Here is a 16,179-nt window from a genome sequence, read left to right as displayed (position 1 = left end):
CTTGCACTGCTAAGTCATGAGGCGCCGGAACCGCAAGTCATACTGTGCTGCCTTCATTGCATCTTAGCAGACAATAGTATTGATATACATTAGCTTTTCTACTGCCCTCTAGTGGTTGTTGTTTTTTGTAAGCAGTCTTTGCATAATATATTCTAGCCAGCAACAGGAAATTATCTAGATTTACAGGATGGTGTAAGGCCCGCCCAGTCTCCATCTTAGTTTCTCAGTGAAAAGCATCTGTCCTTCCCATCAAGCCTGGCAAACGAATTGTCTGTAAGTAGGCCTCTATGATAGCATTTTATGAAGAAGCATGTAGAAATATTATGCATTAGATAGCTAGATGTAAGCTATATATTGCTGTACTGTGTATACTGATATATATCTGTTTGTATTGTATTGTAGTTTCACAAAAATTAAAGTAAATGAGGAAAGACAATAAAGTTCAGAGAATCTCAGTCAAGAAGCAGACTTCTCCGCTTATTGGCCTTATTTACAGTGTTTAGCTGCCTGTCTAGCTGCACTACACAGGACAGTGTTGTGAGGACAGAACACATACCATTTTAAGGTCAACACAAATGACCGAATTGTGTTGGCGATATTGCAACAAAACTCTTTTTACAATGCAATGACTCTCTTTACAACTGCATATTCTTCACAAAGAGAAACTGAATGTCCAATTGGAACTGACCCAAATATATTGCCATTGTGAAGGAGGACACACTTTAAGCTCCGCTTTAAAGCTCTGCTTTGAGCTATTAATGAATAGTCGCCATTCAGTTGAGTTATAGATAAGAATTCCTGATTCCTTTATTAAACCAGGTATGTAATGGCAATACACAAAGCCACTGTAAGTTCTAAAGTACTGAAGAAATGCAATTTCTCTGGGTCAAAAGTACAATACCTTTGTTCAATTTTCAAGTAAGTTTTTCTCACGCAGTCTTGATGCTAGGAGTTCTGAAGCCTTCTTCGATAGTCCCAAATCACATGCCAAATCACTCAACTCATACTGATCAAATCCCTTATGAACAGAGTCCTTTTTCAATTTCAAACTCTTCATCATTGTTGTCACCTAGTTCTTCACCATAATCATGTTCTTCAAGAGAGGGTAGTGTACCGAAAACCGGCACTCTGATTTTCTTGTTATATCCTGACGTTTTCACTATTCAAAATTAACACTATACAAAAGTAACAGTCACTGAAATGATCTCCCAGCTCCCGCCAAACCATAGGTATACCAGATGGGATCTTATCACGTGTTCCCTTTGTCCACATTTATAAACCCTCGACACACTGTTTGCACACCTTACGAGGGGCCAAGACTTATCTTGATCACCAGGTTTAACTTTGAAATATGTCAAATAGGCTTGCTCTCCAAATGCGCTGATGTTCGCCCTTTGACTAGTAATGGTGAAACTGCCACAGATATAACAAAATTAATATGGGTTGTTACCTTACAACGAGAAACAGCAGAGCCAGACCTGATCTGAAAGAAAAGAAATACATGCGTAAGTAGAAAAATAAATTTTGCTTATTCACTACGTAGAGCAGTGCACAACCTCTGACCACACTGTCTTGCGTGTAAATGAATAGCCTATACATTTCCATGCTACAGTAATCGCATTAATATAAGTGGTAGATAAAAAAGCTGACGTGATAGAGGAAAAATAACTGCATTTTCAGAATCAGCATACCTATTTTAGTGTAAATAGGCTAAAAAAATTGTTCCCCAGTGATATCAATACAAAAAATGAAATTCGAGTTAACACTCCAAGTTGCACATGCAAAATGCTTATTTTACATTTGGTCGGTATAGGAAAATGGTTAACTAGTACAATGGTATTCTAAGTATGATGATAAATAATAACGTCTTATACCCAATGCGATTCACCATTTGGCTTCCTCAGGGGATATATAGAGCACGTTTGAGCGGTATAGAAAATGCTCCTTGCAGGGTTTAAAAAATTAAAAATGCGGAAAATGTGGGAAAACACCCTCCATTGATTTCAATAGAGGCCTTTTCCGGCCTTTAAAGACACTTAAAACGTCAATAAAAGCTCCTATTGAATTCATTGAGACTTTTTATGCTTTTTATGAAAGCTTCTATTGAAAACACTGGAGGCTTTTAAAAGCATTTTTGGCAGGACTTGGGAATCGTGAAGCCTCCTTTAATGGGGGGATTCCCAGATCTCCACCACCTCACCCTGGGGAATGAATACAGGGGTACATAAAACCCCTAACATTCCCCAAAAGAGTTAAAAATATATGTAAAAAATAAAACGAGACTTTAATGTTAAAGTATTTTTATTAGATGATGGGTTTTGAAACCTAAACTTTTCTTTACAGTTCATCTGGCACTGAAAGGGTGATTCCCATGGCTGCATTCATGACATGAGCACAGCCATGGAACTCCTGACAATGTGGCATCCCCAGGCACTGAAGAGCAAACAAGGACAAGTCTAGTGCTGAATGCCTGAGAAAAGAGAAGCCCTGATGATGCTTGAGCTTTTTGGATGCTCTGCTGATTGCTCCTGCGGTCCTAGCTCTGCTCTGTTCTCCTGACAGCTCCAATTTCTTGATTGTTTCCTCAGCCCTAGCAGGGCAGTGGCATTCGTGAGAGTTTTGTAGCGTTTTGCATTTTGTAAGCTTTAAAACACTTGTGAATACATATTAACATGGTAGGAATGTTTACATGCGTTTTCAACGCAGCCTAAAGTTCAAATCCTTTGCTATTTGTTTCCCACAGTCTTGGGCAAACAGTTCCATTTTGTACAGTTTATTTTTTCCTACAGGCCTAATGCAGGCTTTTTTAAGCATTCACATTTTTTTTAATCGTTTGAATAAAAAAAAAAAAAGGAAAAAACATCCAGGTTTTTGCAGCTATTTAAATGCCTTAAAGCCTAGCAGGTAAGCCTGGTATCATTCCCGGTTGCCTAGCAGTTGCCAGAAAGCGCTGGGGAGTTTTGTCATCACTAATGTGAGCTCAGCCTCAATTTTTACACTACGATTAGATTACAGGGTCACAATAAATGGGCACTGGACATTTGGGGTTTGATACAAAGTCATTAGAAAAAGGGATGTACCAAGGGGAGAGCATTAAAAAGTTGAAACAAAATGCAGGAGGCAGTAGAAAGCAGATACAAATATAGGGGTTACTGGGCACCTATGACACAAAGGACTGAGATCACTAAATTTGTCATGTTGCTCTGCCCACCGTTTTAACCATGACACTACAACTTCCTCCACTCAGCTGAAAACATCTTTATTTGTATTTTGACAATTCCAACTAGTGCCCTTTAGGCAAAGTGATAGTGAGCAACTGGAAAAGGTTGGGTAGGCTGTTTTGAGTGTTGGTTTTGCAGCTGGCAGTACAAAGAAGCAGATTTTTCTACCCATCATACTACTAGAAAGAAAAAAAGTTGTAGGGGTTAGATACTTGGCAGGTTAGGCACTGAGAATGAGGGCTATAGATAGGTGATGGGCTTAAGGGGGGTAAGTTTAAGTGCAGGAAAGGGGGTGTTGGGTTAGCAGCAAGAAGGAAGGTTTGGAGCAAAGATTAGTCAGCGCTTTGGGATTTTAGCACTAGAAGTGGTAAAGTTTGATAAAAGAATTGCTCCATCCTCCACATGCAGACCTATATTCAGTACTATTTATAGCTGACTGACTCGAGATTAATTTTGAATAGTTGCAGTGGGTCACTGCATTTACACTACCACTATGGTTTAAATAAATTCTGGTATCTCAATAAACATCAATAGCATAATAAATCCATTTTCTTCATTCACAAGGTTGGATAAATCTTTTCTTTCACACTTGAAACCAGATCACACTGTCCAGATATCTGACATAAGCAGCAGATATTGGTGGTATTAGGATCTCTATATGTCTACAAAATCTACACCCTGTCTGTGAGCAGTCTATTACATTTTGCACATCAACAGCCTTGTATAAACTCTCCTTACAAAGGTGTTTGGAAAGATCAATTCCCATGCACTACAACATGTTGGCTCAACCAATCAGGAAACAAGAAATAGTGTCAGCTGCAAGTAGAGGGTGAGGCTCTAACCGTACCTGTCTCTCTTGCTTACTAGCCATACCCTCAGCATGCATCCCTTGCTTGATAGTCTAGCCTGCCCTGGAATCTGGCTTCCTTGTTGTTTAGCCCAAACCCAACACATACAGCACATCTGTCTCCCTTACTGGTTTAGCTCAGAGCCTCCATTTCACAAGTGTTGAATCTGGGCTAGCCATGCCAAGAGAACCAGACCACATGAAGGGTTTCGTTAGCCAGCAAGGGGGCTTGACCCTCAGTTTGCACCTTTTTGGCTAATCCAGACCTTCTGCCTGCACCTGGCCCCTTGCTTACTATTACAAACCTAAAACTTGCTCCTTAGCCTAGGCCCTTTGAATTTGCAAAGAATAAACTAGAGGTGCTCAGAACACAAAAATGCTGATACAGATTGAATCTGGTTGGAGCAGTAAAGAACTCTGACTGGACTAAGAATGTGTATGATGCATACTGTCAATTACAGGTAGACTATGGCTCAACTGTCATCCTCTGGTGGCTTACTACACTTGTACATGTTCAGTGGCCATATTGACTGAGCCCTACTCTTCCTGTCATTGACATTAATTGCTCAAATTCTGATCCAAGAATTGCTCCTGAGTCAAAATCAACTACAATCTGTACTATACAACCACAATTCAGAACATGAATGCCATTTGATGATTATGCTCCTTTCCCATATTGCTGAATGGGACCTGAATTTTCATCAGATCAGGTACTATCTATGCACTTCAGAAATCCTTGATAAGGTTGAATTCTAAGATTCTCACATGCTGGTACAGAGTTCTACAAAGCTGAATGCTTTTTACTCAGCTGACTCAATGTTGGCGCTGTGGGGAGAGTATCAGATAACTCTTCAAATTTTGGGAATGTCTGAAGACTAGGCCATTCTGGGTGAGGATCCTTCAGGTGTCCCAAAAATTACTAATCTTTTATCATTGTTTATGAATGAGGTGTGAAAGGCACACATGAGCCATCCTACTGATCTGCTTTCCGCTTCCCCATGGAAAAATTAAACCTGTTAGCTTTTTATACTGTTTAATTTTCATTGATCCCTGGGTATGGTTGTATTCATAATTTGGACCAAAGAATGCTCCTGCCCCTATTGTACCTTTGTTTCCTTTATATCTCTTGTAAAGTTAGGGGGATCATCACATTGCAGGACAATGTTGGGTCTTTTCAAGATGTTTATTGAGGGACAAACTTAACTCAAACAGCTACAATTCAGCAAATCAGCAAATAAAGTCCCAAGTGGTTACCTCATGCTAGACAAAGCTGCCCTCCTTCCCCACTCCTCTTTGCCTTAGCTATGGAGCCATTGACGATTGCCATCAGATCCAATCAAATATAAAAGGCATTTCTTGTGGTAGCATGGAACACATTGGACCTGGTACTCACAAGTATTGCAGTTTCAAAAGTCTTTACTCCCTTCAACTTTGCTGTCTGCACTAATATTGAGACCAAGACTCATACAGCCCCACCTATTTCCTTACAGCCCCAGACATACCTGTCAGGTGAGTAGAATCCTGGGCTGTATTGTGGTGGGATAGGAACACCCACCCAGATCCTTCCCTCCTATCCAGGAGACTGAACACTGTAATAACCTAATAAAAAATGGTCAAGAAACTACATTCTCTGACTCCTTTGGAGCACAAAACCTCTTTTTAGTGGGACCATGACCTAAAAAATTGAGGAATATATATAATTAACATATAACTATAACAGATAAAGAAAATCAAATAAAATACAAAGTTGCCTAGAAAACATATGTATATAAAAGCACACAAAAGTGAACAAAGCAATGTTTTACAAAGGTCCCCAAATACGAATACATGCAACATTCCAAAACAGGTCATAGATTTGAGTTAACCCCCAGGGATCTCCGTCTCCATCGCAGGTCTGACAAGCAGGTATGGTTGGAAAGTTCTTTCTCGGTCACAGGGAAGCAGATCCAAGATGGCAGAGGTGCGGAACAGCATGGCACATTCCAGGCTGAAATCGGGGCCCAGTACTCCCCTTTAGATGGGTAAAGGAAGTTTAGCAGTCTCATGCTCACTACCAGCAACACCAAGACTAAGCTCCCAAGGTCCCAGGTCTCATCTTAGTCCCGACCATGCTATGCATATTCCTTCACCCCTGGTGATGAAGAGCAAATACCTGCATATTTTTCACCTGCTACACAGAGCTCCTAAGCCCCCTCTTAATATATATGCTCCTGATTTTCAATCCAGTGATGCTACATCCCTTACTATTGAAGGGGAAAATAGGCTGCTCCACCACATGGCCGCTTTGTTACAGAAATAATTGGCTTCATTATTTATTACCACAGAATTGTGGAAGGAGTTTTGGCACACAATTAGACCTAATTGAGCAGAAGCTGCATAACACTATATCTAGAGTCACTCAAAATGCTTCTCAAATTACCGTATTTTTCGGACCATAAGACGCACTAGACCATAAGACGCACCAGTTTTTTAGAGAAGGGAAATGAAGAAAAAAAAGATTCTGAAACAAATAGTGTCCTAAAATATTTTATGTGCATTAAAAACCAACATCACAGTCATAAACACATGTAATAAACCCTGTAAAGTAAACAGCAGCATTTAGAACCATTATTAACAAAGTCAGCAAAAGACAAAATTACTGTAAAACACAATAACAAGAGACTTCAGTAATAAAATAGAATAAAGTTGAAGATTTACGGTAAAGGTTCTGCTCGTTTTATGAGAACCCCAAGAACTCCTCATTGCTAGAGTCAGAATCTAGAAAGCTCAGTTCCTCACAGTGCAGTGACGTAGTGCCCCTTTAATTCTGCTTTTATAACAAAAGACATTAACCTCCTGGGCGTTACACTGAGGTCTGGATTTCTGTACCAAAAGCGTTACAGTTTTTCATGAATTTTTTTTTTTTTTTTACATTTTAGACCTGTAAGTTACAGAAATATGTCCGAACAAGGGTCTAGTAGATATCATGAATATAAAAAAATGTTTGAAACACACAATCATGTAAAAAAAAAAAAAAATGTACTTTTAATAAAATCCTATCCTATTTTCTTTTTTGCATAGAAATTTTTGTTTGTATTGTGGGCTTGTAATTCTTAGGATTAACTCCCGGGTATGATAATTATATTTATTTATTATATTAAAATCATAAATTATAATATACATAAATATAAATAATTTAAAACAATAATGAAATAATAGACAACAATGTAATCTAAAAATAAAATTAAAAATGTACGGTACTTTTATTTTTATGTTGTATGGTGTTTTTGTACTGTAAAAAACATTTAGAAGCAGATTACATTGTAATATGCCTTTAAATTTTCCTCACATCACTGGAAGAGGACTCATCCTCCGAGTGCTGTGAGGGGGGGGGGGTTCCCTGCGTGCCTCACACAGAGACACAAGCACAGCTGCAGCTGCTCGTATCCATGGAGAGATGCATAGCATAATGTAGGATTTCTGCATCTCACTACAGATACCAGCAAGCAGAGCTGCAGACACTGGGTGAGTATTTCCTTTCAGTTGTAATAAGATTGCAATATAACATTTGTTTACATTGTGTTTGTGTGCTGTGAGTGATCTTCAGCACGCTATTCAGGGAACACAGCATGACTTTGTCAGCCAATCATGCTGAGAGTGGGAGGACGCTGGGAGCAAGATACAGGAGACAGTCACTCTGGCCGCGCTGAACAGGAGACGGGACGGGACAGCAGCTGGGAAGGATACATTTTGATACATTTGGACCATAAGACGCAGGGACTTTTTCCCCCCACTTCTGGGGGAAAAAAGTGCGTCTTATGGTCCGAAAAATACGGTATGCTGCTGGAAAATCAAACTGAGAATCTTCAAATTAAACTGGATGACCTATAAAACTGCTCCAGACGCAGCAACGTCCACTTTAGAGGGGTTCCAGAGTAAGTGAAAGACACTGTAGAGGCAACCAAGAGATTCATGAGATCAATATTACCAGAGGTTCCAGAATAGCACTTAGAGCTGGATAGAGTGCTCATCATACATAGCTCATCATCAGCTGACTGCACCTAAGATGGATGGTCCTCCATGTGATTCATTGAGAAGTCCCACTACTTTTCGATTAAAGAGGCTCCCTCATTAAGGCAACCAGGAACATGGAAAACCTGCAGATGGAAAGTCATCCAGTACAGATTTTCTCTTTTCTCACAATCCACAGAAGGCGTACCCTGAAGCCTTTAATGCAAATTTTGTTATCCAACAATATAAAGTATCATTGGGCATTTATTTTAGGGCTCGTCTCAATATAATTGCAAAACATTTTCTTTTTCATCATTTATGGAAGGAGAAAATCTCTTAAAAGAGCTGCATTTACTTCCTGGAAGCACTTTCACACAATTGTCACAAGAGGTCTCTCATGCTCCACTTTATCCTTTGAGGCAGAAAAGCCTCTAGCAGTGCTACCTAAAAGTTTATTTCCTCTTTGTTTATAACCTTATGGTCTCTTCAATAAGAAACAAGAGAACCTGACCAAGAAGATTAACAAATTTGGTTTTGCTTTATTCTTTCTTTTTTCTATTTTGTTTGAGTCTGATTCATAATTGAGTGGATCTCACTATGCTGGCTTTAAAAGTCTTTTGTTTACAGTACTACAGATTTTGTTTTTCTCTTTTGATATTGTGCTACCTTAGATTGCTTATACTTGCCTAGTCAACCAACTGTGTTACACAAGCCCATCATTACAAGGGTGTATTACCCGGGATTCAGTGTATTCTGTTGGGCCTAGTCGAAGCTAATTGTAAGGTTATTTTGCGGTGGTATCTGGTTCCTGACCAACTTAGCAAAATATACTCCAACAAAGTCTTTTGTTTAGACACTAAACATTGCTAGGTTTCCCCCCTTTCTTTTTCTTTCTTCTCTTGCCTGCTTTCTCCTCATCTCCCCTTGTCTATTGTCTTTTTCTGGTTTTCCCTCCCCATCCACCCTACTTGTCTTTTTTTTATCTATATGATCATTTACATTCTAATCTTATTTTAGTTGGATTAGTATAGTATAGTTATATATTTATATATAGTTATATATTAGTATAGTGTTTTAATTTTTTTTCTATTATTTGACATTTTCGGCTTATGTATACTATGTATACTTTTTATTTTATTACATTTGTATACCAATACTTGACTTTTTTTCCTTGCCAGAATTTGTCATACGTCACATTGATCATTGCGTGGAAAATGTTTTTCTTTTATCCCTCATCCAACTGTGTTGTAACCCCCGGTAACCCCCCTGGCATTTTAATTCTGTCCGTATTTTCATGCAAAAAGCGTTACTTTTTTTGTATGGAAATATTTTTTAACATTGTAGGCCTATAATTCTTGGGCATAACTCACCAAAATATGTCCAATATTTATTAAATTTAAAAATAAACTTTCAATAAAAAAAATCTGATAAAACAAGGGTGCATAGAAATACTAAAACCTGTAATATAACACTACAGGAGCATGTATTATAGTTAGGTACATAAATATTTGGGTGTTTATTTGGATGGATTAAATTAATTTGTCTGCTTCTGTCCTGTGTCACATCATGATGTGACACAGGACAGAAGCAGACAAATTAATTCTGAGGTGTTCAGAGACATAATGTCTGCTCAAATTCAGCTAAATGCACTCAAATCGATTGAATCAAATCGATTTCATAATACAGATGAACAATGGCCCAAAACATACAGCCAAAGCAACTCAGGAATTTATTAAAACAAAGAAGTGGAATATTCTTGAATGGCCAAGTCAGTCACCTGATCTGATCCCAACTGGGCATGCATTTCACTTGCTGAAATGCCCACAAACCGGCCCACAAACTGAAACAGAAAGCTGCTGCAGTAAAGGCCTGGCAGAGCATTAAAAAGGAGGAAACCCAGCATCTGGTGATGTCCATGAGTTCAAGACTACAGGCTGTCATTGCCAGCAAAGGGTTTTCAACCAAGTATTAGAAATGAACATTTTTATTGTTGTTGAACATTATTTGATTGTGTTAAAAAAGGCTTTAGTTGTTTTGATCTTTGAATTTAACTGTTATGGCTGTAAAGGCTTCAGAGTGGAAAAGAAAGGATCTGCTGTTAAATAGAGCCTTTGGTCTTTTCATATGTCATGTGTTCGCCCATGGGATGAGAATGGCGCAGATTGAGCACAGTTTACCTGTCTACATTATATATCATTATTACCAACAGCAAGCAGTGGAAATACATTTTCTGCTGCAGGACTCACTTGGTTTTCATTACTCACTTTCCCACACCTTGCTGAACGTTGGCTCCCTTAGATGGGCGGTGCCGAAGTTGTCAAAGGAGGAGACATCCAATTCTGGCACACTGGATTCCTTTACGATATCTGTAGGCATTTAAGGGTTGCCAGCAAGCACAGCTAAGGAAAATGGCACACTCATCTGACTCATCCAGTTTCAGATAATTTCACTTTCTACTCCCCACACAGCCCACTGTCCTTTATTACTGCAAGAGGGGTTATGCAGAAGGGTTGGGTCCCCATTTATCATGTTAGTAACAGTGTGTACATTTTTGAAAGGGGAATTCCACATTTAGGTGATGTATTGCAAATTTTGGACAGCATTGTTCATTTTGCTCTGGTTCTACAAGAATATAGTATGCATCTTTGCCAGCCCCTAAAGCAGTAACAAATATAGATCAAAAAGGAAACGGAAAGTATGTTTTTTTTTTCTGGCAAAACAAACAAAAAACTAATGGTATAGATAGAAGAGTGGCAGAGATCAGCAAAAATTGCAACAGCATGGATGCAGAAATTTACTCCTGTAACATCCATGCGGTTTCAATTTTTGACGATCTCTGCCATCCTCCTCTTTGTACCATTAGAATTAGAGTTTTTCTTGAATATACTTAGATTGTTTTCTTCTCCACCCCTTGGTTCCAGTAATTACAATATTACCAATATACCAACCCTGTGTACATTGAAACTGCCTTCTGCTGGTTCTTTTACCCGGTGAGGAATCCTAATGGGTGAAATGCATGGGGACTTGAGGTTAGTTCATTATCTGAATACTGCACTCTAATTACTGCATGTTTTCAGTCATTTGGAAGCAACATGTAAATAATTCCTTTTTGAGAGACCTCTATATTCAGTATCAAGTCCTTTTGTAACATGAAGCAATGAAAGTCCAGGTCAATCAATGATTTGTATATATCAGTTTTGTAACTGCAACTATTAACACAGAGTAATAAAGGTTTTATTGCCAGAAAAAAAAAACTTACTTTCTTTCTCTTTTTTTGATTTTTGTGACTTAAGGCTTTCCACATGCTTTGGTCTAAAAAAAAAAAAGGGAAAAAAACATCCCTTCGGCCTCTTTGGGTTAGAACTGAAGGGTCCCGGGGTGCTCTGTCTAGAGAAGTGAAAGGAAGATGGGAAGGAGCAGAACCACTGGCAGATCTCCTGCCTGAGAAAGGAAGGTAGAGCTGAGTATTGCTGATCCAGGTGTCAAGGCAAGGTGGGCCTTGAGACCCTTGGCCCTTCCTCACGACTTCTGGCAAAAAAGGCAACTGCTTTTGGCTTAGTCAAAGGCAGCCTGTTCCTAGAGTGGTGTGACGGGGTGTTCCATGGCTTGCCTGGGAAGGTCTTGGATGGGGTGTATGTAACAGGCATTTTGTTTAATAATTGACTTCAGGAATGTGTGTGTTATTCTGCCAGACAGTTGGCTTTTATATAAGCTAACACAGACAGAACAGACAAGACTGTTTAAAAAAATGGTATACAACTGTACACAAAACTACATCCACAGAGTTTAAACCTTCCTACACCAGCTGAATTTTTGCAGGTGGAGAGCATGCCACAAGATAACAGTTAGCAAACTGAAAAATACTCCATGGTCTCTTCAAAAAATTCCACATCCGCCTAGTATCTTTTATACATTTGCAATACCAATACCACTACGACTGAATTCAGTCCTGTAACATTCTTAGAAAGAAATTCATACCGCAAATGTTGCAGGAGCAGAAAAAGGCAACTTCAAACATAGTAATCACATCCATACTCTATATGAGAGCTGATGTTGTTACGCACTAGTATTAGGCACCCAGACAGAAGAAACAGAAGAAAAAGGAAAGAGTAAAAAAGACAGGAACATCAAAAAAAAAAAAAAAAAAAAAAAAAAAGCACACAAGGGAAAACACAAAATACTAAACAGCATACAAAGCTTTGCCAGGGACCTCTGTCATGCCAATGGCCTACGAAGGGCAACGAGACAAGAAAGAGGTCCTAAATAGGGGGTCATGAATCTCTATGAGTGGGGAAACTATATGCAGCCATACTGTGCATCCCTTCAATGGGTGCATGCTGTAGAGTGAGCCCAAATGGGTATGTATAGGTGATCTGTGCGAGGAGTGATTAGGCGACACAGAACCATCAGCCAGCACTGGAATGTCTTTTGAGGAATCACACCCAGGATCCCTGGGGTTCCTGCTACATCGTTACCTGATGTCACAGACTGCCCCCCCTCAGTGTGGAAAGAAATTCCCTGTCTGTAAGCTGCTGCCAAAAGGCTGGTATGTAGGCGCTGCAGCCTAAAGCAGCCTAGTGCCTGAGAACAGAGAAGTTGTGGGCTGTGCCAAATTCACTAAAGCAAAAGACACCGCGTGAGCTGCAGAGAATGGATCAGGGAATTTGCCATCTTATCACGTGCATCTATAGCAGAGGCTCCAAGCTGCAGAAAGCCCTGGATGGTACGCCACTGATCTGCGCCCAGTCGATCTAGGGTCCCTCTATGCTTTTGTTTCCTCATGCTGGTACGGTAAGGCTACCGATATACAGCTAGAAACGGGCCCCGAAGAATGTGGCACTAGTCATGACCAATGCCAGCACCATCCAGATACTACATAAATCATACTGTATTGAGTTTAAACTGATATGAATACAAAGCAGGGTACCTAATTTTTCCCAACCTTTCACAGAACTGACAATAAAATCAAAGAGAATACATCCATAATGTCTTGTTTTAAACATTTATTTAAAAAGGCAAAAAAAAAAACAAAAAATCAAATTGCCCCTATCTGCTTAGCCCCCCCCCCCCCCCCCCCTACACTCACACCTTTTTATAGGGAAAGAATTATGTACTTTTAAAGGGTCATAAAGGGTCATGTTCTGAAATGATTTTTTGTGCATTATTGTTGGTCATCGTTAGGAGCTTGTTGTGTCATCAAAGTTTTACTAACAGCTTGTCTTTGTTTGTGCTGTTGGTAGTTATTTTTAGTTCTTTATTCCATCTGGTGGCACGTTGCCTTTCCACAAACAACAGTTTTCAATTAAACCATCAGTGAAAAACAGAATAAAAAGATCCATAACTTTCTTTTATGGCTTTAAACTGTTAAACAACTAACCCAGCAGTTTCACTGCAAAACACAATCAATATGGCTTTTGCCACATAACACACAGTCTAAAAATGCTTGTTTCAAGCTTTCGAAGGTGAACAACCCAATATCTGCCACAGATTTCTCTACTGCACACGGGTCTTGAAAGTTCAGAAGGGTCGCTGAAGAAACTTGACAGGAGGAGAGCCAACGCTACTTACTGGGCTTTTCAGGTAAGAGTCATATATACCTGGTGTTATTTCAACAATACTATCATTACGTGGAGTTTCTTCCCTAAGAAAATCATCTTCATCATCTGGAACTGTATCCTGCTGTATGAACAGAAGATGTTTTGGTGTAAATGCATGCACTTTTTAGCTATGGAAGTCTTAATGAAACAATAGTTATGCCTCAAACAACCCACAAATTATTTTTATTGATAAAAACTTTTCTCTACATATATTCATAATTAATATTTTCCATCATTCAAAGAAAGTATTTATAGTTTCTGGAATCCAGTCTTTACAATACCAAAAGTAAGCCACAATATACAGTGGCTTCTACATAGCTATATAGTGGGTTTAAAATAAGCTTTGCTGATTTATATAATTCTCAAAGAAAAAGGTACATCATCAGATGTTGATATGTGTTTTGCATATTTGCCATATAGAAAAAAATATCATGCTATCGCTGTTTGACACTGCACCCAGATTTTGGCAAGTGTCATTGGTATGAGATAATGGTATGGTATGAGTTTATTTTAATCTAAAAATGAACTGGGAAAATGATTAAATTTTAGGAAAACAAAGCTTGTTACATAATAAATAAGAAAAAAATATTTATCATTTTTAAATTTTTTCTACAAACATATTGGCACTTGGTGAGGACACTACTTTAGGAATATTATTCAAAAGATTAAACCAAAGTAACCCAAAGACTGTGTTAATTTATTAAAACGTTAGTATAAAAAAAATACAATAAATAACCTTTACTAGCATCTTAGGACTTTTTAATTCTTCAACACTGGACTCCTCCCAAGGCTGATAAATAGGATCAATAACCTTCTTACACCTGTTCAAAATAAAAAAAAAAAAAAAAAAGAAAAAAGAAGTGAACATTAAATAACGAAAACAGACATATATAACAGGATACAGGAGTAATTTCCAACAACAGTAATTTCTAGCATGCCTGCAAAAAAAAAAAAAAAAAACAAAAAAACTAAATCAAGATGATAAAGGCTACTCACAAAATGGGCATTATGTACAGTGGAAAGCAAATTGTGATGTATAATGAGTGCTGTTTTCTATTCTTGAGGGAAAAAAATTAGAAAGCAATATTCATATTCACAGACGCTTTACAGTTGATAATCCGGCTCCTTCAGTTTCCCGACATGAATTTTGAATACAGGGACTGTAGTACACTGTTTAGCCAGTTAGGTTTTGATGGTGCTGTTCTGCAGAAACAGCTGTTAGGTCTTGCTTGCTAAGCTAAATACACGTTGAGACCTCCATGCTGCCTGCTCCCTGGAACTGTGCCAGATGTCCGCGAGTGCTGCAAGAGGAAGGCTTGCCTGTGTGTGGAGGTAAGTAAACTTTCGAAAATCCGGCGCACCTCAGGGCACGATGTTGCCGGATTTTTGAATGTCAACTGTATTTGGTTGTTGTTGTAGTAATAGCCAAGTACCAAAATGTCCCCCAATAATAGAAAATTTAAATAATTTTCAACAAATTGTTGTGCAAAGGCATGGCACAAAGAGGAAAGGGTTGCTGATTGCACTTGTTGGTGAAAAAAACTGCAGGATGCCAATGTCTGTAACAACTTAAAAATAGGAAAATATTTAGCATCCCTGGGTGTGGGATTCCATACTTTCCCACACGGGGAAGCCAGCTTGGCCTTTAATTTGCTGCCGAGTTTAAAGCTATAGAGAGCTGTGTGTTGTTTGAAGCTCCAGAGAGGCTCTCCTTACATGCAGTCAACAAGAAATGTTATCATCCCTTCAAGGATTTTTTTTCCGTAAATTACTAAAATCTCTGTCCCCTCAAAAAAGGAGAAGTGGGAAAAGACATCCTTGAAATCCAAATGACAACTAAAAGTGAAGTTAACAAAAGTATTATGAAAACTGCCTTGATTTTCTTAAAAGCCTTCTACCAATAATCTTTTGAGGTTGCATTGGGGTATTTTTATCACAAAGGGTGTGTTAGTAGAATGTCATTTTTTTATTCTGCATTTTAGATGCTCTATACTCATAAATAAACTTCTATAAATAAAATCAATTCCATGACAAAGGTTATGTATTTGTTAGAAGAAAGCTTTGGAAAATAAATTATTACAAATCACCAAATTATTTTAAATCACCAAACTTAAATTCTCTTTAAATGGGTAAATGTAGGTCTGAGCCTCCCTAGTTCACGAAAAAAATTTAAAGATTGCCAACACTTATTGCGTATACACAGGTAATAGCAATCAAGAAGATAAAAAAAGAGAAGGTTATTGTTTGGCCTAATAGTATTCTTATAATAATATTATTGCAGCATAAATATACAGTAAATAATTCTGTTCAGGACCTATTAAGCAAAACATAGTATGTGGACTTTTCAGCAATTCAATCGACTTTCCCATATTGTGTAATACAGTTTACCCTATGATAAGGCACGGTCTTATATTTTTTGAAATGCCAAATCTGATCACTCATGTGCCATTCATTGTCCCCTTCTGATCACTCTGTGCCATTCATTGTCCCCTTCTGATCACTCTGTGCCATTCATTGTCCCCTT

The 16,179-nt window shown here is 38.4% G+C and overlaps 2 protein-coding genes across 5 annotated transcripts in view; both read right to left on the bottom strand.

The window, feature by feature from the left end:
• Positions 1-16,179, bottom strand: part of NTAN1 (N-terminal asparagine amidase) — a 242,237-nt gene that overhangs the window by 138,835 nt on the left and 87,223 nt on the right. The gene's annotated exons all lie outside the window — the stretch shown is intronic.
• Positions 13,136-16,179, bottom strand: part of RRN3 (RRN3 homolog, RNA polymerase I transcription factor) — a 119,768-nt gene continuing 116,724 nt past the window's right edge. For 3 of the 4 annotated variants that reach the window (XM_072418998.1, XM_072418997.1, XM_072418999.1), the window contains exons 17-18: positions 14,392-14,476; positions 13,136-13,737 (exon numbers count right to left, since the gene is read on the bottom strand). In XM_072418998.1, coding sequence (XP_072275099.1) covers positions 13,576-13,737; positions 14,392-14,476 — 247 coding nt within the window. In that variant the 3' untranslated portion in view covers positions 13,136-13,575. The remainder of the gene's footprint in view (positions 13,738-14,391; positions 14,477-16,179) is intronic. The other variant, XM_072419000.1, reaches the window with a different exon arrangement.

Source organism: Pyxicephalus adspersus, chromosome 7, assembly GCF_032062135.1.
Source record: "Pyxicephalus adspersus chromosome 7, UCB_Pads_2.0, whole genome shotgun sequence".
NCBI lineage: Eukaryota > Metazoa > Chordata > Amphibia > Anura > Pyxicephalidae > Pyxicephalus > Pyxicephalus adspersus.
This window is presented reverse-complemented; position numbering and strand designations above follow the sequence as displayed.